Here is a 25,365-nt window from a genome sequence, read left to right as displayed (position 1 = left end):
GTTCACGATGGTCAACCCAAAATTGCTGTACCTGTTTATAACCTAAGTCTTGAAAGTTTTCATTTTACCAATCAGAATGCAGTGTTCTATTCAGCTCATTGCACCAACATGACAAGTAGACATAATTGTGACCATGGGATGAACAATGTAGGAAAACATAAAGTTTAGAAAGTAATCTGAATTTAGCGTCATGCCCTAAAAGTCAAATATCTGAGCTATACATATGTGCTTAATTTTAATATGCTGTACAATGTATAGCTTGATTTTTAGTTCACATGTCCATAATGCCAAAGAAGCTTCTGTTAATGGCATGAGTCATCCATCAACATTTCGTTGTTATCTCTGTGGAGTCCATATCTCTAAACTAATTTCAGTTGGATATGGAATATGGGTTTTTATCATCAAAATCTCAGATTAGTTCAACAGTGAGCAAGATCCATTTTTGTTATTCAGGTTTTCTTACACCAGATTGGCTAACCTTGTTATCACTCTCAAAGGTCACATTTCTGATCTCATTCAGATCCTTGGATGAGTGAGATCCATGCATAATAATGAGATATTCTTCTTTCTGATTGACCAAACGTTGAATATGTGCTTATCTTATCAAGATCTGTGACAAGTTCTGTCATGAGACAGATCGGCACATACAGATGAAGTGATATTGCATCTGGTTATCTGAACTTGTTATGCCACTGGAAGCCATATTTCTTGATTTTGATCAAACTTGAAATATTGGCTTATATCATTATGATCTTGTATGCATTTGATAATGAGCCATTAAGCCATGCATAATGATGTATTCTTGCATCTGAATGGCAGAATTTGTTGCCACTCTGAGAGCCATATTTGTGATTTGATTTTGATCAGACTTTGAATATATGCTTCATTCATAAGGATCGTGCAGTGTTTAGTAATTAGCAAGATGGATGCATAATATTGAGATGAACTTGCATTTAATTAACTCTGCTTCTTGCTACTTTTGAAGTCATCTTTTAATCTGTTGGGTTTATTATCATCAACATCTTGGATGACTTCAGTTATCAACAAGAAGCATTGCACATTAATTATGCCATCATCTTTTGGTAGAATTTTCATCAGGATAAAGTAACATAGGTATTTCAACATGGTATAAACATGGTCCATAGGGGACCTTGAAAACTTTGAAAAGCCTTGATAAATGAATTGTTCCCTCAGGGCCTTGAAAACGCCTTGAAAATTCAAAATATTGTCTGGGTACCTTGTACAAAGCGCGGATCTAGCAGTGGTTTAAATTTGAACCATTTGCTTCGACATGGCTGTCTGCCGATTCCAACTTCAGTGGCTAGATGAAGAAAAATATAACATTTGGATTATGAGCTCTTTCTTAGAGAGCTTTGCAAAATGCAAATTATGCTAGAATGGGAGAGAGTGCTCCTCGGTCACATGCAGCTGAAAAATAAACCATGCTCTTGTAATGGTGCTTAATACAGGCAAAACGAGAAGCCTTCAGTATAAAATCATTTTTGATGAACGAGGTATGTCTGTGAACACAGAGATTAAAGTTTTAAAATAGAAACTGTGTATAGTCTTAATTTTGGATTGAGTGGAAATAGAACAGAAAATAATTGCAATGAACACAAATCTAAAATTATAGAATACAGCTTAGCTGAAATATTAGTATGAAATAGCTTAAAATATCTATACACTGTTTTTAAATAAGCAATAATATAAAAAACAAATATCTTTACTTTTTTTGTTTATGGGGATGAAGGAAGAAGAAAGGAAGGTACTGAGAAAGACATTGAGACAATGACAGCTGTTGCTGATGACTATGCATTGAAAGCAAAGATCCATAGGAAAATTTCCTTTATCACGACATCAAAATAATATGAAGAAAAGTGAAAAGGACAAAATCGCTCAACTTGGAGCTCTTGAAAAATAGCTTGATGATAAGCTACAAGAACTGAAAAATTTACTCTAAAATATTTTATACTTTGTAAATAGTGTAGTGTAGACAGAGTAATATGAACTTTGTTCAGTGACTATACATTATTCTAATGTCCAGATGTAGGATGCTTAGTATTAATGGGAAAGATATCAATGACCGTACTATTGACTTTATGTTTTATTTTTGTTCTGAAAAAATAAGTTTGTGAGAAATTTTCCTCGTATGGAGAAATAGTAAGTAGTAACTTGTGTTTACATACAGTTTCATGTATGTATCCTTTAAAATTAATGTAATAATGCACCTTGAAAAACATGATTTTGAACCTTGAAAAAACCTTGAAAATTTTGAAAGAAATATGCTACTAACCCTGTACAAAGTTTGGTAGATAGTTCACGTATCTGTTCTTACACTACTACATAAGCCTAATTGGTGAAATGGTCATTTGTTGAGTTATGGTGGCCATGAGAGCGATATCAGGCCTACATGGGACAATTGTTAAATAGGTCATGAAGTGTCTTCCTTGTTTTTATTTATACTGTTAGATGTATGTTTATTTTTTTTTTAAAAGGCATGATACAAACCTTAGTGGTTGGTTCCTAGCCATCACTGTCATGTATAGTGCAGTGCTGTGTCAATACCTTTTGGATAGGGACATTTCAGATTTTGCACATTGAAGATGAATGATGAGACAAGTGCTTTAATTTTGGTGGTTACCCTGAAAAGTACTTGATGTCCTCAAAAAGTTCTTGAATTTTTAAACATTTCATTGCTAAAACAGCAAGTTACTGACATAAAGAAAACATAAAGATACATTTAAAATAACAGAAACTTCATCTCCATGAAATGGTACTTGCATATTGAATCACCCATGGTTTGGTCACTAATGTGCTCATTAGTACTCATTCTGGTTTGGGATTGAAACTGCCTCTTGAAGTTTAATGACTGGATGCTGTGTTGCCTGGGCCATTGAGCTTTAGAAAATAACTTTATATTCTGCAATGAGAAGGGCATTTTCAAAGGCAGTTGTCATAATTGCTATATATGTGTAAGGTACCTAAGCGATAAACAAAAGCTTTGTTGTGTTTGTAAATAGGAAATTTATATAGGATCAGTGCAGAAAATGCTCTGAAATTCCATGCTAAGGGTCATGGTAAAACTGAGAAGCAGGAAAATAATGAAATATCAAAAGTAGGACTGCTTTGGATGGGATGGTTGCAGTCTTCCTCAAGCCCCCCCTCCCCCCAGTGACAGCATCTTCACCTGTTTCTGGTTTTAAGTTATATTTCTGATTTCTTGTTTGGAATGAAATGCTTAAATCAAAACAACTTAAATTTTTCCAAGATTATACACTGTTCATTGTGGTGCTTGAAAATTAATCTTTTTTCTCTCAGAGAAGTTCTTGAAAAAGTTCTTGAATTTATTCATCATAAAAAGTTCTTGAATTTATTGATCAAATGTTTTTATGAACCATTCTTTAGCATTTTTTTCCCATCATAACCAGTAATATTTGGTGAATGTTAAAATCGGTCGCTTTTTAAAACTTCATTTTTTAAAACAGTTGTTTGTTTTCAGGGGACAACTTGCATTTTCAACTAAATTTAGGATATCTCTTCGACACAGCCTGAAAGTATCTGTAATGAGTTACAAAATAGCATTGCACTATGCATGAGTTAGATTGGTGGCAGTGTTTTGTGATGGATACAAATCTGCCCTCTTCTGTCCTTTTTTCTAACTTTTGAGGGTTATTAGAGTTTTTCTGACAGTTAATTAGGGAGCACCATTTTTTTCTTTCAAGCTGTATGGTGTACGTTATTCAAATTTACTGGTAGTTGTAAAGAATAAATTGCTAATCAGTACGTGGATCAGAAGCATATTTCATAATCTTCAAGTACTCGTGTTGCTCCCTGGGAAATCAGAGAGGTAGGTGCTCCCATATTAATTTCATTTAATTAAAATTGAATCTCAGCAGTTATATTTTAATTATTAGAAGACTGGATTATATGAATTCTTTTTGCATCAATTTCTCGAGTCATACATTACAAGTGTAACATTTTCAACAAATGAAAAGTTAAAACTGATTTTATGATTCTCCAAGGTTAGAATTTCATTGTTTAAAACGGGCCACTTACTGTGTCAGGTGGTGAAATTGGCTCCTGTAATTTCAACATACTACTTGTAGTCAGACTTTTAAGGAGGAAAATGGAAAGTAAATCACAGATGTTTTATTTGTTTCATTTCCTTTCCTTCATGAAATATTAAATAAATGTAGATATTGGTATTGTGATCATAGTTGTAACAATTTATTTCTTTTACAGATAACTGTATTGAAGACTGACACCAGCAGGTCAAAGGGTGGCAAAGTCCAAAAGGTTACCAGAGACAGATCCCATTACAGAACCTATTCAAAAGAGAACTTAGAAAAGGCATATTATGCCTGTGTAAATGATAAAATGCCAGTTGTACATGCAGCAAGCATGTACTCAGTTCCCGAGACAACCCTTCGTGATCGAGTTAAAGGGCGTATTGAGTTGGATACAATGAAATCTGGTCCACCTCCATTGTTTTCAAGTACAGAGGAAAAACTGTTTGTAGAATACTTGAAATTTCTGTTGGGAATTGGATACATCTTGAATCGCACAGATGTTTCCTCACTTGCAACTGAATATGCCATATATCTTGGAAAGCGAGAAACAGACCAGCCACTCAGCTATCGCTGGTTTTATGATTTTTGTAGTAGATGGAAAGATCTTAAATTCAAGCTGATAAGAGGCAGAGACCGTCAGCGAAAGGTTGCAATTTCAAGAGAGTGTTTGAACTTGTACTTTCAGGAATATGAAAAAATTCTCAACATGTATGACATTAAAGATAAACCTCAATATATCTACAGTGTTGATGAGAAACCTGTCATCCATAATGTAAAACCTTTAGGTGACGAGTCGGATGATGAGTCTATAGGTTCCGAACATGCTTTGACTGTCACAATTACTTGCTGTGCCAATGCTCAAGGAAGTCATATCCCACCTTTCTTCATATTTCCTGGTGACCGTGTTAGAGAAGAAGTATTGATGGATGCAACCGTTGGTACTGGAGCAACTGTGAGTGCTACGGGATGTTCTAATTCTGCAATATTCCAGCAATACTTACAGGATCATTTACTGCGCAATGTGCAGAGAAGCACCTCGGATCAGCATATTCTCCTCCTGTATGATGGCTATGCTTCCCACATTTCATTAGGTCTTGTGGAATGGGCTAAGGAGAACAAGATCATTTTGTTTGTAAGACCACCATACACTAGTCGTGTTTTAGGACCAGAAGAGGTGGGCTGTCTAGGGCCGTATGAGAGAACCTACAACTCAGATTTTAATCGATACAGAAAGAATCACTTTGGAAATCAGAAGCCCAAGATTTCCTTGCAGAAAATTTGTGAAATAGCATGCATGACTTACACAAAGGTTTTATGCCCTGAAATGGTAAAGCAGTCATTTTTTGATGCAGGTATTTATCCAGCTGATAAAACCTGCATAGAACTTAACAAAGACAGTTTTTTTTTACCCATCAGTGAGTGTCCAAGGACAAACCTAAAACCTCAGCGTCTCAAATCAACTCGACATAAAATTGTAAAACTGAAATCATCAAGGAAAATACATGGAGAATCCTCAAAGGGTGATGGGATTGTACCCCAGAAAGTAGATCAGAGTCTCATCATTGAAGAAAATGCTTGTCAGATTGCACTGCCTGTCAGCAGAGGGTCCAAACAAGAGAGAGGCAAGAGAAAAATGAAGGCTATGGATCATGTGTACGAATCTGAAACCTTTTCAGATGAAGATGAATATGATAAGGAGTCTGATTCCGATTTAGATGATGATGAGATGGATGAGGAAGAGGATGAACATGATGATAGTGAGAAGTGCTGTGTTTGTAACCGTTATGAACCCAAACCTCTGGCCAGGGCTTCTAATGGTGCAAAGTTTGCTAGCTGGGGGCAGTGTATGTTCCATGGCTGTATCCACTGGGTCCACCTCTCATTTTGCTGTGAAGTGGAAGTACTTGACGATCATGACACATTCTACTGCCCCTGTCATGGACTCCCTGTTCTAGCCTGATATGTATAAAGCAAAGCATCAGTACATCTTGGCATTCATGAACTATAACAATTTGTTAACACATTTGCAAGTTTGGAAGAAAGAAAGATTAATTAATTTTTTTCTTTACTCGTAAGTGTTCATAATGTTTGGGACATTTTCCATGAAACAGTAAAAGACTCCCAGAAAATTCTTATATTAAACAGGTGGAGACTTTTTTGATGTACATAAACATGTTTCTTGAAGTAATGCTTTTGTACGAGTGATACAAATGAACAGGACTTTTATTGCAAGGTACAGAAGATAATTTTCGAATGCCTTCCAGTTTGAGTGAAATCTTGTAGAGATTCTGTATTTCATTAATTGATTGTTTACCAATATTGTTAGTTTGACTTGTCACAGACCAGAAAAATTTATGTGATAACTTGTTTGTTGTTAATTCAATAGTGCAAGTTTATTATCAAAACTCCTCCTGAACTACATCTAATATGGTGACCATGTTAATTTGCTACTTCTGAATGTATTGTCATATAGAAATGTGGTTTCATTAAAAGATTTGTGTGATGTCTAGTGGGTCCTGATTGAAATAGTACCCCTCAGGATGATGACCATCTTGAAAATTTTTTTTCCCAGGGATGCATTTTGGAAAGTTTTAAATTTTTGAATATGCTTGGTTATAATCAGGCAGAAAACAAGGGCTTGGTGCACATTTTCATGACTCATCAATGCTTTATTTCCAAAAATGTAGAAATTATCCATTTTGCTCCTGTACAGTGCTGCTGTTTTGTGGATTGCCATTTAATTGGTTGAAGAACATTTGTAGTCAAGGAATGACAAATTTGCTTGAACTAGAAGTTACAGTCCGATCGTATTCAGCTGAGTTAAATATATTCATTTCATTAAAGAATTTTCACCCCTAGTTCAGCTGACTTTGGCATTACTTGGGTACCATCAATTTTCAAAGAAATGAAATATTGATCAACAGGCTTAAAAAATGCAATAACTATTTTGTGCATGGATTTTCTTCAGTAAGGGAAAATGACCAGAATTAGTTTAGTACAAATTAGACAAATAGACTTGAAGCTATAGGACAGTGTCAGTATAAGAAAGCAACTGTGCAAGATATTCCTTAAAATCTGTCTTCAGCAACATTTATTATTATGGCAGTAAAACGTCCCCCACCCCACTCTAGCCCCCAAAACATGTATGTCAGTGTCTATGCCATATGTTGTCAGACTACCATCATACAATATGCCAGCAGGGCCCTGAGTGGCCGGGTGGTCTAAAGCGCTCTCCGTTATGGATCACTGTCATCTCACCTCTGTCTGCATGGGTTCGAGTCTCGGATTTGGCTAATGTGGGTATGTGAGAAAGCTTGCCAGTAGCTCCTCGTGAGTCGGTGGTTCTTTCTGGGGTTTTGCCAGGTTCTTCCTCCACCATTAATACTGGCTGCCATGTATAGCCTATCGTGTGCTGAAAAATGGCGTTAAACCCTACAACAACAACAACAATGTGCCAGCAGATCCTAACCTTTGCTGTTACTTCAGTGGATGAATTTGAATGATTGACATAGATGATGATAGTAATGCCAGCACATCATGCTTGATGTTCAGCTGCATTTTGAGTTGTAATTCTTTCTTAATCTTTGCCAAAAAAAAATGTGTACTGGCAGTGTTGGAGATTTTTTCGTTTCGTTTTACTTTCATGTGACACATAAGGTAATACATGTGCAGCATCAAAAGTTAAGGATGGACATGTGAATAGTTGACTATTTGGTGGAAATGCAGGCAAGTTATAGATTTTTTACTGGCAAGTGCAACATTATTTTATCAAAATTTGATCTGAAGAAAGAGCATATGGATTTTCATTTGATACTTAAAGCATTTTCAAAAAAGGATATAACACTCTTGTTCTGCTTTCATAATTAGTTACTTTTTTATGCCTTATTGAGAGGCTCCAACTGGAACCAGATTGCCCCACCTCATTTCAATTTTATGGGTGGGTGGGACAGTGCTCAGATTTACTAAATCCTAGGTGTAGTTCTGTTTCTCCAGACTGGACGGTCACACCAATTTGGGGTTTTCACTACAGGCTTATTATGATCTACAGTTGGTCCTAAATGAAATAATGTCAATCAGGCCTACAGGTGTGGCCATTTTTGGTAAACCTTGCTTGTTCATTCACTGTATAATTTTAATGTGGGATACCTGAATACAAGCAGAATGTTCTTTTTTTCTTTTAATTTGATATTGTCATATCACATAAAACACTTCTGGTTTTTGCTAGTTTAATTGTTGTTCATGATAATTTAATTTTTGTAGTAATTTGTCACTTTTTACTGAGAGGGAAAGTCGTATTGAAATGAATAGAATCACTCAAAACATGGTTTGGGTGAAGGGATGGTCAGTTCCTTGCAGGTTTGTTAGTTCTTTTCAAGATGACTTCAGAAAAATAATTCTCAATGAATTTGACCCATTTTTGTATTTCATTTTAATTAATAATTGGACTAAATACAAATTTTGACTTTAAATTTGTGTAGTGTAATTTATGATCTCATCAGTATAACATTTTATAAGTATAGAAGGATTTGTGGTAATTATGATTTAGATTACAATATTTCATCATGGACTCCAGCATTTTCCAGGTTTTGAGTCCTGGATTCTTAATCTTTGAAATCCTAATGAGAATGCAACTCATATTCCAGTGTTTGGACTGGTCAGCCTTGTGACTGGATGGGACATCATGCTACATGTCTGCAGCATGATGCCCCTGTGCTCATCATCACTACAAACTGCCACACTGCAGACATCATAACGATATGACTGGAGAATTGTTAAAGCTATGTTAAAAGTCTAAATCATGCACACATACAGCATCTAATGCTTGTAGCTAATCATGATTTACTTAAGTCTTTGATTTATAGTTGCCCACTACTTTGTGTGGTTTTTCACAGTTCACATTATATTTAATTAAGAGTAACATTGTTATAGGGATGCAGCTTCTGTGAAGTTTATTGATCAGCTTTTTTATTTGGCAAAGGTACTTGATTAAGTGAATTTAATTGTTCATTTCAAACTTTGTGGAGAATATTGAATTACATTATATAAAATAAAATTGTTCATTCAACATTTGTATTACATGTGCAAAATCAGCTTTATGTTTAATTTATTTCCACGAGTCATGTTGTGTAATGTTAAAATACTTGCCAGGATTCAGCAAGAATTGCTCAGAGTGAAGCATATGAGTCTGCGATATTTTCTGAACGTCTTAGCAGTTATTTTGGGCTCAACAAATACTGTCAAGTTTTTCACTTCCTAGCAGCTTTGATTTTGATATGCTGTCTTCATAAAATTGATATTTTCAGAACGAAATTTCTTACTACTCTACACATAACTTAAATGTATACATTTCTTGTGTATATATTATAATGGCAAATTTTCGTTTTCCACTTTGATAAAGGATGTTCATATAAATAGATACCAAAGATAGTTCTGGAGTAAAACTTTGAATAAGTTGTCTCAGTGGAGCTTTTGCTAAGAATTTAATAAATTGTGTTATTTTGCTTGTTTGGAACTGGTTGAATTTTTTGTACTCAGTGGGTTATTTTGCGGAGGCTACAGAACACAATCTTGTGACCCAAGAGAGCAGAATACGTCAGATGACTTTGTGACTAAGTCTAATGGCAGAGAGCATTCAATATGGCTGTTTTTAAATGAGTGTTCTTTCATTAGTCAAATGCTGTAGTTCAGACAACCACGGAACATCCAGAGCTTGTCATCATAAAACATAAACTGTGCTAATGGCAGAAGTTGTTCACTGGCAGCTCTGGACTAAATACTTAAATTTAAATTATTTTGTATAATATAAACACATTAAAACATTTCTTTTTTATCGATTGCTCATTGACATCTGGCCATAAAGTCAAGTGTGCCAGTGGTACAGTGATACATCCACCATGCTCTGTCCATCATCCATGCATTAACAGTTGCTTTTCAGTGCTCTATAGAGTCCACATTTTCTGTTTCAGTTTCAATGAAGCTTGGACTATGGGCTTATATGTTCCAAATTTTACATGAATCCAGTAATATGATACCCCATGCATATTAATGAGATGATATTGCTTCTGATTGACTGGCCATGTTGCCATTCAGGAAGCCATAGTTCATTTCCTGTTTGGATCACACTTAGAATGTTTGTTTATGTCTTCAAGATTTGGTAATTAGGCTTTTATCATAAAAATATATAAGGTGTTTTATTTAGAGATATTAATGCATATGATCGGATGAGCTTTTTGCCACTTGAGACTATTTCTGACTTGAGTTAATCAAATTTAGAAAATATGCTAATATTGTCAAGACGTCAGATGATTTGTTTGGTATGAGGTCCACGTGCATATTTATGAGGTGATTTTGCATCAGATTTGCTGAGTTTTTCATTAACTACTCTAGAGACTATTTTTAATCAGGTTTTGATCAAACTTAGTAAATAGACTTTTCATCTTGGAGTATGATTATGGGTTATTTGATATGAGCATGCATCTGATTGAGCTTGTTAATGCTATTAACTATATTGCTGATCATATTTTTATCAGACTTGTTAAATTGTATTCTGCTATCAAGATGTAGTATGAATTTGATTGTCAGTAAAATCTATGCAGATTGATGAATTGCTTTTTTTCTGATTGGCTAAACTTGCTACCTGTTTGTAGACTGAATTCCATTGGATTTTTCAACCCCCATGGTAAATAAGTATATTGCATCATTATCATAGATTCTGTACTAAGTGAGATCTGTTCATGTTAATGATATACTTTGCATCTGATCTGCTGAGCTTCTTACCTCTAGTCATCTAGAGACTATATTTCCCATCAGTTTCTATAAAACTTCGTAAATGGATTTATATCATCAAAATTTTTTGGATAACTTAGGTATGATTTCATATTAATTATGACTATCATTAGAGAATTTGTACCAGGATAAGGTAAAAATAGGTAAGTCAACACAGTATCAATCTCAGGAGATTATATCATTTCTGTTCTTACAGTACTACATAAGTCTGCTTAGTGCAGTGGTCAGCCTTGAGATTCAGTGTAAGTCAGGTGAACAATATTGTTCCCAGTTTGGCCTCTTGTTGGGCATTATATTTGCATACAATGAACAAAGATACTGCTTATATAGAGTTTTGACATAACATTAGTCTATGTAATTGCAATAATTTTACTCACTACTGGCATGGATTTCGCAGGGTTTTTTTATGGGACAAGAGGTTTAATGGTCAGGGTCACAAAAGGAGAGTATTTTATGCCATTGATAAAGTAAATTTTAAGATATAAATGGATTAGTAATGGCAAAGTTTGCACCATTTGTATATGGTAAAACTCAACATGTTGCTTTATATCAATTTGTGCCTTTTGCTATTTAGAACTTGTCTAGTGGGTCCTGATTGAAATAGTACCCCTCAGGATGATGACTATCTTGAAAAAATTTTTTCCCAGGGATGCATTTTGGAAAGTTTTAAATTTTTGAATATGCTTGGTTATAATCAGGCAGAAAACAAGGGCTTGGTGCACATTTTCATGACTCATCAATGCTTTATTTCTAAAAATGTAGAAATTATCCATTTTGCTCCTGTACAGTGCTGCTGTTTTGTGGATTGCCATTTAATTGGTTGAAGAACATTTGTAGTCAAGGAATGACAAATTTGCTTGAACTAGAAGTTACAGTCCGATCGTATTCAGCTGAGTTAAATATATTCATTTCATTAAAGAAATTTCACCCCTAGTTCAGCTGACTTTGGCATTACTTGGGTACCATCAATTTTCAAAGAAATGAAATATTGATCAACAGGCTTAAAAAATGCAATAACTATTTTGTGCATGGATTTTCTTCAGTAAGGGAAAATGACCAGAATTAGTTTAGTACAAATGAGACAAATAGACTTGAAGCTATAGGACAGTGTCAGTATAAGAAAGCAACTGTGCAAGATATTCCTTAAAATCTGTCTTCAGCAACATTTATTATTATGGCAGTAAAACGTCCCCCACCCCACTCTAGCCCCCAAAACTGTTTAGTACATTATCTTATATCAACTATTGTATTCTTTTGGTGCAATATTGATTGTAGTTGGTGCAGTATGTTTAGTCACTTAATTTATAATCATAGCTGGTTAACATGTTTAGAGTCCAATTTTCATCAAATTTGGTCAAGCTTAAAAATTGTCATGATTAAAATAATTATACTTTATTATGTTGTTAGAATTTTACAAGCAGTATTGGTAACTTTGCTAGGTGAACAATATGAAGTGCATCTGTGGACTCTTGTTTTGGTTTCTTTTTGTTTCTTGAATTGGTCGAATGTTATGTAATGCATTTTCAAATTACTCTTTGATCATTGTGCCTTTTTATACAGATATTTCATCTGGAGTGAATTGTCTAATCATGTACAAAATGACATCATACTACGAGATTATTTCTTTAGGAGCCATTGTTTGGCCATTATATCAGTACTAGTTTTCAATGATGTATGGCAGGGGTCTCAAACTCAAAATCACTAGTGCCACATGTAGACTTGTACATTTGCCAGAGGGCTGCATCACTGAAACTTTTTCTTATTATATGCTCATTTTTTTCTCCGTTAACTTTACATTGTCAGAATCGTTCAGTATTTTACAAAATTGCACTCACATGCACTTCATATTGCACTCATGTGTGCCCAATAGTGTATTAGGAACTACTTTGTAAACAAATCATGTACATTCGCATAGTAGATGCTTTATGTTTTGGTTGATTAAATTTGTTTCTGAATGAACTGAAGCAGATGTATCATGGACTGCCACATATCAGCTGCTTTGCCACATTCAGCATTAACTTTTTTGATACAGTGTTTCAGATTTAGGCTAGAGATAGATGCAGACCGACTGAGTCCCTACAAATAACATGCAAGTGACAAGGCATAAACTGTCTTCTTTATCTGATAATAAGAATGGAAAAAAATGTACTTACAGTTTTACATCCTGAATTTCCTCAAAATGTACTTTCTTAGTTACTACTCGGGTGGCCTAGTGGTTAGAGCATCTGCCTCGGATGCAGGAGGTTGTTGGTTCGATCCCCGGCCAAGTCATACCAAAGACTTATAAAAATGGTACTAACTGCTGCCTTGCTTGGCGCTCAGCATTAAGAGGTTAGTGTTAGGACTGGTCTGCCTGGTGTCAGGATAATGAGACTGGGTGGGATGTCTGTGGTGCCCCAGTGCTAGACCTCATTATAAACTGTCACATTGCAGACATTGTAGCAGTATGACTGTAAAATTGTTAAAGCTACGTTAGAAATCCAAATCACACACGCACACACTTTCTTAGTTCTGCAAATCTGAATTATATGAGCCATGTTCTCAAGCTTGATTACACATTTCAAAATTGTACTGCATCTTTTTGATAATTGTAATTCAAAGACTTCATATTTTTCCCACATAATGATTTCAAACATTCAATGACAGAACAGAAACACACTTGCAGATGTCAACACACTGACCCCTTGCTGCTGAAATCAAATGTACTTCATGTAGAATTGACACAGATAAATACAGTCATTATCGCGAAATTTAGCAGAATCGACAAAAATACCAAAATATAATCATTCCACACTAAATGGAAAAGTTGTTGCAATGGGCATTCATTCACAATATGAATCTAAATTTCAGTTTTAAGTAGACCAAAATGCCATTTTCTTTCAAAAGTGCTGTCTGGTGTGTGACTAAGTTCAGATCTATCTGGGCGGAGTTATGTGCGCATTAATAGTGTTTTTGTTGTGTATTGATGAATCTGCGCTTGTGTATTTAGTTTGGAATACAGCATAAATTCAGTTACTTTGTTTCTTGTAGTGTATTTTTGTTTATATAATTAAACTATGGTAGAATAAGAAAATGAGCATATAATAAAAAGGTTACTGAATTTGTATGAGAAAATATAAACTCGTATTGTCAGATGGATATACTGCACTCCCAAGGTCGTGCAGTATATCAATCCGAAAAACTCTTTCATATTTTCCCGTATAAACACAGTAACCTATAAATACAGTGAATGTGGCTTATATAAAAAGTAGCCAGTTGAAATGTTGGAAAGAAGAAGTAAATGATGTAAGAACCAAATTTGTTATAAAATCTGGCTGGCTGTGAAGAATAAATTTGCATTATTATTTCACAAATTCCAGGTTTCATTGCAGCCCACAGGATGTAATTCCATATGCCACATATGACCTGTGTGCCATGTATTTGAGACCCCTGGTGAAGGGGCTGCAGTGGGGCTGGCTGTTTATTTGAAGAGTCGATTAGATTAATAAAATTCTTCCTGTTATTTTCCTTTAATTACAAGTAGTATGTCGAGATTTTGTTAAGAGTATATTCCAGTTTTGAGACAAATTCAGTCGTTGCAACATTCAAAGGCATAAATAATTGTGAGCCCCAAGCAAGCCAATGGTTTGCACATACTGGAAACGGCATAGTTGTGAAAGTCTTGGATAAATGACCTTACTGTTTCTTATAGATAGGAGACCAATTTGGACAGTTTTATAAACATAGATTCTAAATCAATTTTGCACCATGTAATGTTACATACATCGTTTCATCTCAAAATGATATTTTAAAATCATTCTTTTGTAGAATAATGCAATGGCTAAAAAGCAAAATATTGCTAATAGCAATATTGTTTTACCCAACATTGTGGAAGAGTTACAGCTTGACTTAGATATAATTTTGGATCATACATAAATCAGATCCAAGTTGGGCTGATAAACACAAAAATTTCAAAGTCAGAGTTTTGTTAAAAAAAAGTTGGTTTATGGGGAAGTTTTCAAGGAATTTGTTTTAAAAACATGACAGTCAGTACTGTCAGTTTTGTATGTCATATGCAGCATACATTGAGAGATCTTTCATTTGTGAGATTAGAGTACCGAGTATTGTAGACAAATATGTTATCAGGCAGTTTGTTTCATGTTCACATTTTTAGAGACTTCTGCTAGCCGGCATGACAATGCACCACTGATCCTGAATACCTCGGGAGTATTTAAAAAAATTTTTTAATGCCGTGAATTCAGTTTTAATATTAAATAATCAAGTTTACATTTTTTGCAAAGTATAAAATGTAGTGCTGATGCTGCTGCGGATGTAAAAATAATGGAAATACAGACTGAATAAAATTCCAGACAAACCAAAAAATATTTTATTAGCTAAAATGAGATGTTGCTACTGCTTTTATCGTAAATCACGCATTTCTAGCTTACCTGTGTGAAATAAATGAGAACTTGTGCAATACCACTGGCATCATCGGCAAAGCCAGCATTGTTCCAATTAGGTTAACTGTGTTAAAAGTTTTGTTTTACTGTAACACTTGCCAGCTTTATGCTTTATGTCTTCATGGAACTCCAGATATTCCTTACATCAACCCCAGGGAAATACAGCTTACAGTGACCAGCTTTGTTTCCTCTATTTACTCTGCTGTATGCAGGTTATTACCAATGTCACAAAAACACCGTTGTATATGCGAGTTTGACTATGTGAGAACTCTTAATTATATTAATCTTAGTCTTCTCTCCTCAACTTATTCAGAAATGAGTGCAACACCTCTATGAACAATCTGAGGGGTAGATGCAGTTTAACCATTGAAAGGATGAGACATAATTCAAATTAGCAAAATGTAATTAACTACATGTATTGAAAGAAGTGGCAGTTATTAAAGAGACTGACCAACACATATTTTGGATATTGATGCTGCTATGATAGTAAAAGTGAAAATAGGTCATGGAATTAAATGATCAGAGAAAATTATTTTGTCACAAGGGATAGGAAAAATTTCATGTGATTGTGCCTCCAGTACAAAAATAATAATGGCAATTCATCTCTCCAGTGGTCTGACCGTTGATTTCTGAGAATCAATAGACCGTTCCTATGTCTGCTTCATGGATAACAATGGAAAAAATTAATTAAGTATTATTGTTAAGCAATTATTAACAAGTAATATTTGCCTACAGACCAAACAGTTAATATGAGACCTGACTCGCCTTCATATGAAGAGTTGGCTAACTGCATATAACTTGTAATTAATGAATCAGTTAGCATGATTTATTTTTTGTGCCAGCCTGCATACTGTGACAGTTAATATGAAACCACTCTTGCCTTTAGATAACCTTGCTTTCAAAGTTAGTTAATTTGGTTAATTGCCTGTTATAATGTAGATTGCTGTTAGATTTTGAGTGGGCTTATTACATTATGACGAGACAAGGAATATGAGGTAAGTTCAGGTTGAATCTGTCACTGAGATCAATAAAATAATGTTTTGAACAATATTATACTTCTACTCTGCACATTTTACCCAAGGTTAGAAAAAGCTTCATTGGCATCAATGTTAAGTTTGGCATTGAGCTCAGTTCTTAAGGAATCCATGAACTACATCACTAGCAAAAGTAAGTCATAATTAACAATTTTGTTAGCATGACTAGTCCCACTATTTTTTTTTAATGGATTGCCATGAAGTGGGGAAAATATGATCCTCACTTGGACAGGTTCAAATAGACAAATCTCTTCCTGCTCCTGCAGTTCTTTTTGGAGTTATTGTCCTTTGTGGGTTACAGCTGCATGCATTAAGTGACAAAAGGTTTGTGAATGCAAAGCATAGTATAGTATAATTTGTTCCATCCATTAATCTTCCCAGCTGTAACCATTTTGACTTTCGCTCAATAACTTGCCATCTATTGTTACCAAAACCAGATTGCACTTGAGGTATGGAAGAAACCTGGCAATGTTTCGGTCAACAAAATCACTGACTGTAGAAAGGAAAATGCTTTCTACATGATGGCATTAGTTCTGCATCACAGACGTGGAAACATGTTCACTAAAACAAAAAAAGTACTGCTAAAACTGAGATTTTACATCAGGTTGCTTGTGTTAATTCAGACCATGTCAGTTTGTTTTTTGCAAGTGTATAGAAAATGGAAAGAATCAAAATAATTATTTTTTTTAAAACAGAACACAAGGAAAGTTTTTGAATCTTCAGAAAGCATGACAAAATCCTTAAAATTTCATCAGAAATAAGGCAGTACTCCTTTTAGAAAAATGAAAAGATTTTAAGACTATTTGAATCCCTGATGCTGCAGACTTTTCTGTGGAAATTTTTTTTACCATCAGATAGTAAGAAAGCTGAGGAAGACATTTGGAGATATTTAGAGAAATGGGAATCAGGTTCAGGTTTGTGAATTGCTTGCAATGTGGGATCAGGAAAAAAGCCTATTGATTTTGAGTGAGATCAGGGTGAACCACACAAAAAATGTCAATATTAAGAAATAAGCCTGTTTATTTTGGATTCAAAATGTCAAATGTCAAGGTAACTGTAAGAAAAAAAGTTTAATACTATAACTGATAACTGAAAAATGGGGGTATGTATTATATATATATATATATATATATGCCAGTAGAACACCTGCCTAAGAAGGTCTTTATGGAGAGCTACAGCAAGGCAAGAGATCTCGTGGGTAAAAAAAAGAGGTACAAGGACACCCTCAAGACCTCGCTGAAGAACTTAGGCATTGATCCTGACAGCTGGGAGAGTGTCGCTGCTAAGCAGATCAATCTGCTTGGCACAGTCAAGTCAATGCCAGTGCGGCAACCTTTGAGGAGAAAAAACAGGTGGACGCAGCTGAGAAACGTGATCTCCACAAATCCAGGAACATCAGTTCCTCAACTCCCAGTCAGCAACCTGTACATCCATGTCCCCACTGCAACAGACTCTTCCGGGCCTTAATCGGACTGATCAGTCAGCTCCAGACCCACCCCCAAGTGAATCAGTGACATTGGATAGTCCTCATAGACTACAATTCACAAACATCATATATATATATATATATATATATATATATATATATATATATATACTTTGTGACCCATAGAACCTAACCATGTTACATACCAAACTGTGTTATAACCAACCTAAGTCTGTAGAGGAAGAAAATGATGCATGTACCAAATAAATGGCCATGTGTGTGTAATAAAAGCAGGTGCAAGAATACATGCTTTTGATTAAATGAAGACAAAACTAGTTTGAAATACACTTGTTTATTGACAATTTATATTTATATGGCACAGTCCATAATGCATTAAGTACAATACATGTATATGAAAAATCCACAAATTAAGTACAGTATAGATCATGTGTTATAAAATTCATATATCAGTCACATCCCATTAGAAAACACAAGTAACACATGTATAAAAATTGGTAGTTCTAGTTTGATCTATATCCCATTATCAACAAAGATGTGTCACTAAACAATTAACTGTGATATTCATTGTTGCCAGTAGCATGTGGCTATAGTTTACATGTACATGTACTTAAATTGGCCAAGATTTTGGTCAGCTGGAGACAGTTATTATCTTGCCAATGCTACCCAGGGAATCAGGCTATTGATAGGACAATGAAAAAAGTGTGAACAAATTAAAAAGTTTAACAAACCTCTATGCAAGATGTCCCATGTTCAAGGAATTGATGGCCAGATACATGTGGTTTCAAAAGATTGGAAATTTAATTTGTGTTGTATGCTGTTATTGGTAGGGATCATTAGCAGAAACTTTTTCCAACAAAAAGGAAACTTTCATGGCACAATAAACATGTTCCTAGTCAATTTGGAAAGTGCAAGAATCCATTGATTTCATTGCTTTTATTTTAGTTTGATACTGACTTCCTTTGATGAAAAGTGCTTTGTTTTTATTGAAGATTGTTGTTGGCTTGCTTTGATGAAGGGTGCAAGTGTTATTGAAGTCACTTCTTCGACCAACTTTGGAGGACCAAGCAAATGCCTGTTATTGCAGCAGCAACATTAAATGATTTTAGAACATAGATTGAGACTGACATTTTTTTTTCTGTTGCTTTGTATTTATACAGAACGATTGGTGCTTTGAATGTAATAAGTTTTCTTTGAAGTTTCAGCAAAACTATTTTCTGGATACATTTAAAAAAGAAAGATTTGGTTGTCATTAGATGGATTGCAGCAGTTCCTGTTCCTGCCTTTAGAGGCTGGTCGAATGTAGCTAATCTAGTAGCATGACTATTCAAGGGTATCACAGCATACAGTACTTGGGCCTGATATCAGCATAAGCGGATTATGATATAGCAATGTATTGTTAAGATGGTTTGCCAGCATGACAAAGGATTTGTTTTTGTAACAATAGATTCAAGTACATTTTATATCCAAGTTTTTTGGCGTCCGTTCATAGTGCCTTTGAATTTCTCCACTTCAAAGCCAAGATTGTATATACACATTTAAACAACCGCAATGTTGTCACACAAAAAATCGCCAGATGGTATATTTTCTCACCAGTATGGAAATTTTTTTGCGATTTTTGACAATTTGCAAAATCGAGCACAATCTCCGATTAAACTTTTTACACTTTGTGCTTTTAAGAAGAAAAATATACTTTTTCATGTACAAGAAACATACATGTATTTAAAATTTCTGATGACATGCCAGGATCATGTTATATATGAATTCATTCACAATCTCTTCCCAAAATGAGAAGAAACTTTTACATGTTATCTTTGATACTTTGAAAAAGAAAAAGTATATTTTCGTGTACAAGAACATGTATACAAAATTTAGGGAGCCATGCCATAATCATGTTATATCCAAATTTGTGTTATAATGAAGCATGATATAACAGGTACTTGCTGTAAATAATGTGGAGCTCATGTCTTAGGTTTGGCTTTTGATTTTGCTATTTGCATCATAACTGATCTGTAGCAGGGTATCACTATACTAAGTTGGCAAATCAGCTTTTATGGCCTCCTGTTGTAGTCCCTAGGAAATTGTTTGATTCTACCTGGTGATTTGCCAACAAGTCAAGAATATTTCTTGTATATACAAGAAAGCAGCATTAAATCCTGAACAAAAACTCTAATATTAATTGACTTAATCTACTTGACCTTGGCTTAGAATGACAATCATCAGAAACTTTATGGAAATGTCACTTGCACTCATTTTGTCCAGTTGCAACTAATTTTAGATAAAGCAGCATAAAATGTGTGTTTGTTAGCATTCTTATTATGCATTGATATAACAGAAGCAGATCACTTTGGCCTATTTCCCATTTGCAAGCAGCTAGGCTAATATTTGTCTTGTCCATGTTAGTGGTATGTGATACACTGCAGAAAATTTCTGACAGGTGTCAGGAGCAACTTAAGCAGTTTGTCAAGTTTTTTTTTTTGTTCTTCAGTTTTTCATTTGCATATATTTCCTAAAACTCTTGGTAAATTTTCATCATATTTGGCCTGACTTGCCATAAACCTTAGACAATTCATTCTATGACATGCTTGTTTGCCCCATTTACCTCAATGTCAAGGTCTCGGTCATACAAAAAAATGATGTAGAGGTTTTGGATAAGGTATTTTGATTTGATATTTCCTGATTCCCTTGATAGATTCTTATCATACTTAGCATTAGTAATTTTTAAGCTAAAATAATTCATTTGGTAACCTGTACACTTGCCCCTTTGATCTTGGTGTCTAGGTCAAAGAGAAGATTTACTTAGAGGTTTTGGTTAAAGTTTTCTTTTCCTTGCTTATAGTTCCTAAACCCATTATTGAATTGTCTTCATCCTTGGATGAATTATTATGAGGCTAGAAATTATTAGATGACATGAATGATAGCCCTTTGACCTTGGATTCAAGATTACAGTCCTATAACATGTTTGTTCATGTTTTTGATGAAATAAACTAACTTGTTCATATTTCCTAAACCCCTTGTTGGATTTTGTTAACATATTTGATGAATAATTTTGAAGCTAAACAAATTAAGTGACATCCATCCTCTCCCCTTTTGACCTTTGGGTCAAGGTTATCAGTTTGACAGCAATTCTTTGATATTGGATTTGACATGCAGGCCTTGAGCTTAATTTTAGCATTTAGATCCCACAAAACTGTCAATTACCTGTTACGTTTGGGTTTTTTATATGTATGTTTGACCTGTTTCTATTTTCAGTAAGAAAAGGCATCAGACGACATGAGCACATCATCAATGTTCACAGTTGAGCAGATTGAGCTCATAAGACGCCTGCGCAATAGCGGCATCACAAAAGAGCAAGTAATTCAAGCCTTTGACACATTTAACAGACTTGATCAGGAGCTTGGACTTCTTTATAGTGTTCCTGTCACATTATCAGCACCACCTGGTGATGGTGGTGGTGACCAACATAATAATAGAGTGGCAACAACTGTCGGACCTCACCATTCTTTGCCTCAGATTGTGTCAACTGTGTCACTCAGTGATTCAGCCAGCCAGCGAGGTGTGAAAAGAACAAGGTTTGATAGTGAGGATGATGCAGTCAGTATAGAAGATGACCAAAGCAACCAGTCTAGCAGTGACTTCTCTACTGGATGGGATCCACTCACTGAGGAGCTCAGAGAATTCATGAAGTAATTCACTGCTGTTACCAGTTATTAAAATTGTAGTGATGTGAAACTTGTGAGCACATCATGACTAGAGAGTGTGTAACCCTTCCATCAGGAATCAGTAGGGTCATTTGGTACCAGCATCAAGATGTGTGAACTTAAAATAATATACCTTTTCTGTCTGTTCATCTGTCCATTTTTTGTTACTACTTGTAACCACCAAAGCTCTGCAGTTAGATTCATGGTGTTAGGAAAATAACATGAAGATAAATAATTAACAAAGCATGGCTTTTATTATTACTACTAAATAAAGGGAAGCAAACTTAAAGAATAATACGTTTAAGTCGTAAATGATACGTGTCAAGAAATTGTAACACAGGAGAAAATTCTGGGTGTAATTGCTGACAGTTTCAGTGGGATGAACATATCTGGGCTGTATTATGAAAAACACATTCTTTGTTGTTGTTATTAAACCATCTTAAATTAATTTCTCAATGAAAAATATGATAATGTACTACAAGGGTTGTATTAGCCAAATCTAGATTGCTGCAGTGTTGCGTGTGGAAATGCAACTTATTGAAATGTATACAACAGGTCTGATCAAATCCTGTAGCCCAACATCCATGACTATTCATTTTCAAAGTTGTACAAGTAAAATCTTCTAAGTGCTGCTCTGGGACAAGTGCATTATTACTTCCCCCCACCCCAAAAAGAAAATAAGGGAAGCACTACTTTTCATACTTTAATCATTTTATCTCCTTTTGTCTAGCCATTTACGGCCTCCGGGCATTCTGAATGCTTTAATCTAACTTCTCATCATTTATCAATTCACATTTATGTGCTGCTACAAAAATTGGTCACAGACGATTGTCCAGGGTGCAAGAGATCTATTACTGCTTGACTGCATATTGGCAATGTTTTAAATGACGTGTTTCACTCAGTCCCAGATATCCACAAACAGATCACACTTTGAATTCAGTTGACTGAGTCATTGCTATGAAATTATTGAAAGGCACTTTATTGACATAAGTGTTCATATACTCTTTGATATAATTAAATGATAGTAATAAGTCTTTAATTTTTTTAATTGTTTAAACAGTGGATTAACTTCAATTTGCAATACTGTGTTTGAAGGGATTACTTTAATTTAGGAGTGATCAATGTTTGCATTGAACAACAAATTAAATAGAGTCATTGCGTTATTAGAAATAGTGGTAGTTGTCATTTGAGGTGATCTTTTCTGTTTTTGGATAAAAAGAGTGTACTCAGTTAGTTAGGCAAGATTGGTCAGAAGGAAAATTCAGAGAAGGAAAGTAAATATAAAAATAGAGTGTAAGAAAGAGACATAAGCCAGACTCTCTGGCAGCTAAAAATATTAAATATGACACACCTAAGAGACAAAACAATTTCAGCCAGATTGGCTTGATAATTATCCATGGCTTGAATTCACTGACTCTGAAGGAAAGTTGTTCTGCAGTTATTGCAAACAAAATCCCAAACTTGTATGGTTTGGATATTCAGCCAGTGTATTTATCAATGGAATAGATAAATTCAGAATTCAATGAAGCAATTCAAATGACAATTTTCAAGCTCATAAATCCTATACAGCACACTATATGCATGGCCAGCATGTGTAGAAAATACAGAAGTTAGATTTGCTAACACTCTTCTAGGAAAGGCCATTTTAAAGTTAAATAATGACGAAAGAATAATATGAGAGCTTTCTTTAATACAGCTTAAGCACTATCCCAATATGGAAAACCATTTTCTAATATAGAAATGTTGTGTGCGTTCCAGGATAAGAATAGTGCTAACTATAAGAACAGACCCAGGACAAAATGATAAAGTCTTGAGAGAAAATTTGGGTGAAGTCTGAATTTCAGTAAATTCATTTCCATTCTTGCTGATAGAAGTATGGATGCTACTGTATTGGAGCAAGAAACAGTGTATATAGGATAATCTGACAATAAAAAGTTAAGCCATTTTAAGAAATAAATTTGTGGTACATTATTTTTTATATAGATTAAAATGCATGTATCATAAAATTTAGGCATTAGAGTGAAACTTTGGTACAAGTGAAATTGTAGGTGTGATAAATGTAAAAAAAAATTGATCATGGGTTATGTAAGCTTGTCATTCTTACCATTCAGAATATTCATTATGAAATCAAAGAGATGAAAACACAAACGTTTAACAAGATAACCTTTTTGGAAAGTGCTCAACTTACGTACAAAATTTCAAATAATGTTTCTCCATCGTATCTGAAGAAACTATTTCTGATGAGAGAGCTTGGCAGCACACTTAAATCTAAAATCTTTTTCAGTCATTTCTTGTTCCAAAACTGAACCAAGAACTTTTCATAAAAAAGCAAACTTTTTACTCTTATCTGTTAAATTGGATGAAAAAAACAAATGTGGAGTGACTTGTACCCCAAATGCTTTTCTGAGGTTAAGGCATAAATCAAAACTTTTGTAAATTAAAAGTAATTGTCTCCATAGGATAATTCTTAATTAAGGAAGCAAATTATACCTTTAAGTGTCAAGTAGCGATTATTTATGCATAATTTTCAGACAAATTGATACTCAGAACATATGTGAGCTGCTCATGAATTAAAGCTCATTGTGCAAGCAATGGCATAAAAATGAGCAGTGGTGCAAATTGAATGTTTCTTCATTATTTTGGTGTTAAAATGAAAGTGCATAGATTGAATTGGCATATAGTGAGCATCTCCTGTATGAACACCTCCACCTTCGTTGCTGTTGCCTACCTAGTGTTTAAATAATGTTGTAATTAACCCCATTTTAACATTTTCCTACATATATATCTTAGCATTAGAATGCACATAACTTTATTTTTATTATAATTATGTAAAAAAAACACCTTTCTCTCGTGACACGTTTTTGTGTGGGAAGTACAAAAGTAGTTAATGACATAATTATATACATGTAGTATGGTAATGTTGTATTGCCTGTTTTGATTCATTACCAGCCTAAAGAGTTTACTTATATATACAGCCTGAAGATGAAATTCATTGAATGATCTATAGAATAATGGTCTTCAATCTAGGCTGGGAATTGTGAAACTGATTTACGGGTTCAAGCTGCTTCTATCTGTCAGATATTTGGTATTCTGTAACTACACTCCAGCCTACTGGCTGCTGATTTTATTAAATAAAAAGTGTGAACAGAACATAAAACTAAAACATGTATCTGGTCAACCTTAATTTAATTTAAATAAAAACACAAGAAACTAAAAAGTTGTGTTCTACTTGCTGACACAGTTTTGATCTTCCATAAACTTAAGGCACATACATTTTTTTGTTGTGGCCTCCTGGCACTGCTTGCAGCTTCAAGTGTTCACTTTAAGCCCTCTCTAAAAAGGACAAATGAGGGCAGTTTGTTATTGTGTGAACATATGTCTGGTCCATTGTAGAGTCCAAAACACATCTGTATTCATACTCAAAAGACTACTCAGGTATGTGGTATTCCGTGCAGATGTTTACCTGCCAGTAAAGAAGAGTTGGCCTCAGGTTTTCAATGACCATTTGATCTTCACAAGAGTGTCCATGCGTTCATTTATGAGGGTCAACGAGAAAGCATCTTTCTTAGTGACTGTGCACAGTGTACAATAATCTCAGCACCATTATACACCCTAATCTCGCTTACAGACCAGTACTTTTTTGATGTTGATGGTTGGATAACACTTTCACCCAACATTTTCTGCAAATAGACCCGGTAAATCATAATGGGTTTCTTTACATCTTGTACTTTATTGGTATGGTATTTCTAGTGTTGATCTTGTGTTCCAATGCAGTGAATATCTACATGTCTTACAAAAACACCATGGTAATCAGTGAGCAGGTGGGCTTACTAATTCTTTGATCTTTTGGTGATGTGGAGTGGAAGATTGGTTGAAGAGAACTTGAAGGTG

The 25,365-nt window shown here is 34.6% G+C and overlaps 1 protein-coding gene across 2 annotated transcripts in view; it reads left to right on the top strand.

Moving 5' to 3' along the window:
* Positions 1-25,365, top strand: part of LOC149801642 (homeobox-containing protein 1-like) — a 50,657-nt gene that overhangs the window by 1,063 nt on the left and 24,229 nt on the right. The window contains exon 2 of one of the 2 annotated variants that reach the window (XM_089955912.1): positions 21,026-21,459. In XM_089955912.1, coding sequence (XP_089812038.1) covers positions 21,047-21,459 — 413 coding nt within the window. In that variant the 5' untranslated portion in view covers positions 21,026-21,046. Of the gene's footprint in view, positions 1-4,242; positions 16,344-21,025; positions 21,460-25,365 lie in introns of those variants that run through there. The other variant, XM_089955911.1, reaches the window with a different exon arrangement.

Source organism: Sinohyriopsis cumingii, chromosome 4 (genome assembly GCF_028554795.1).
Source record: "Sinohyriopsis cumingii isolate HCF-2022 chromosome 4, ASM2855479v2, whole genome shotgun sequence".
NCBI classification, from domain to species: Eukaryota; Metazoa; Mollusca; class Bivalvia; order Unionida; family Unionidae; genus Sinohyriopsis; species Sinohyriopsis cumingii.
Note: the sequence above shows the minus strand (reverse complement) of the source record. Positions and strands in the feature narration are given on the sequence as shown.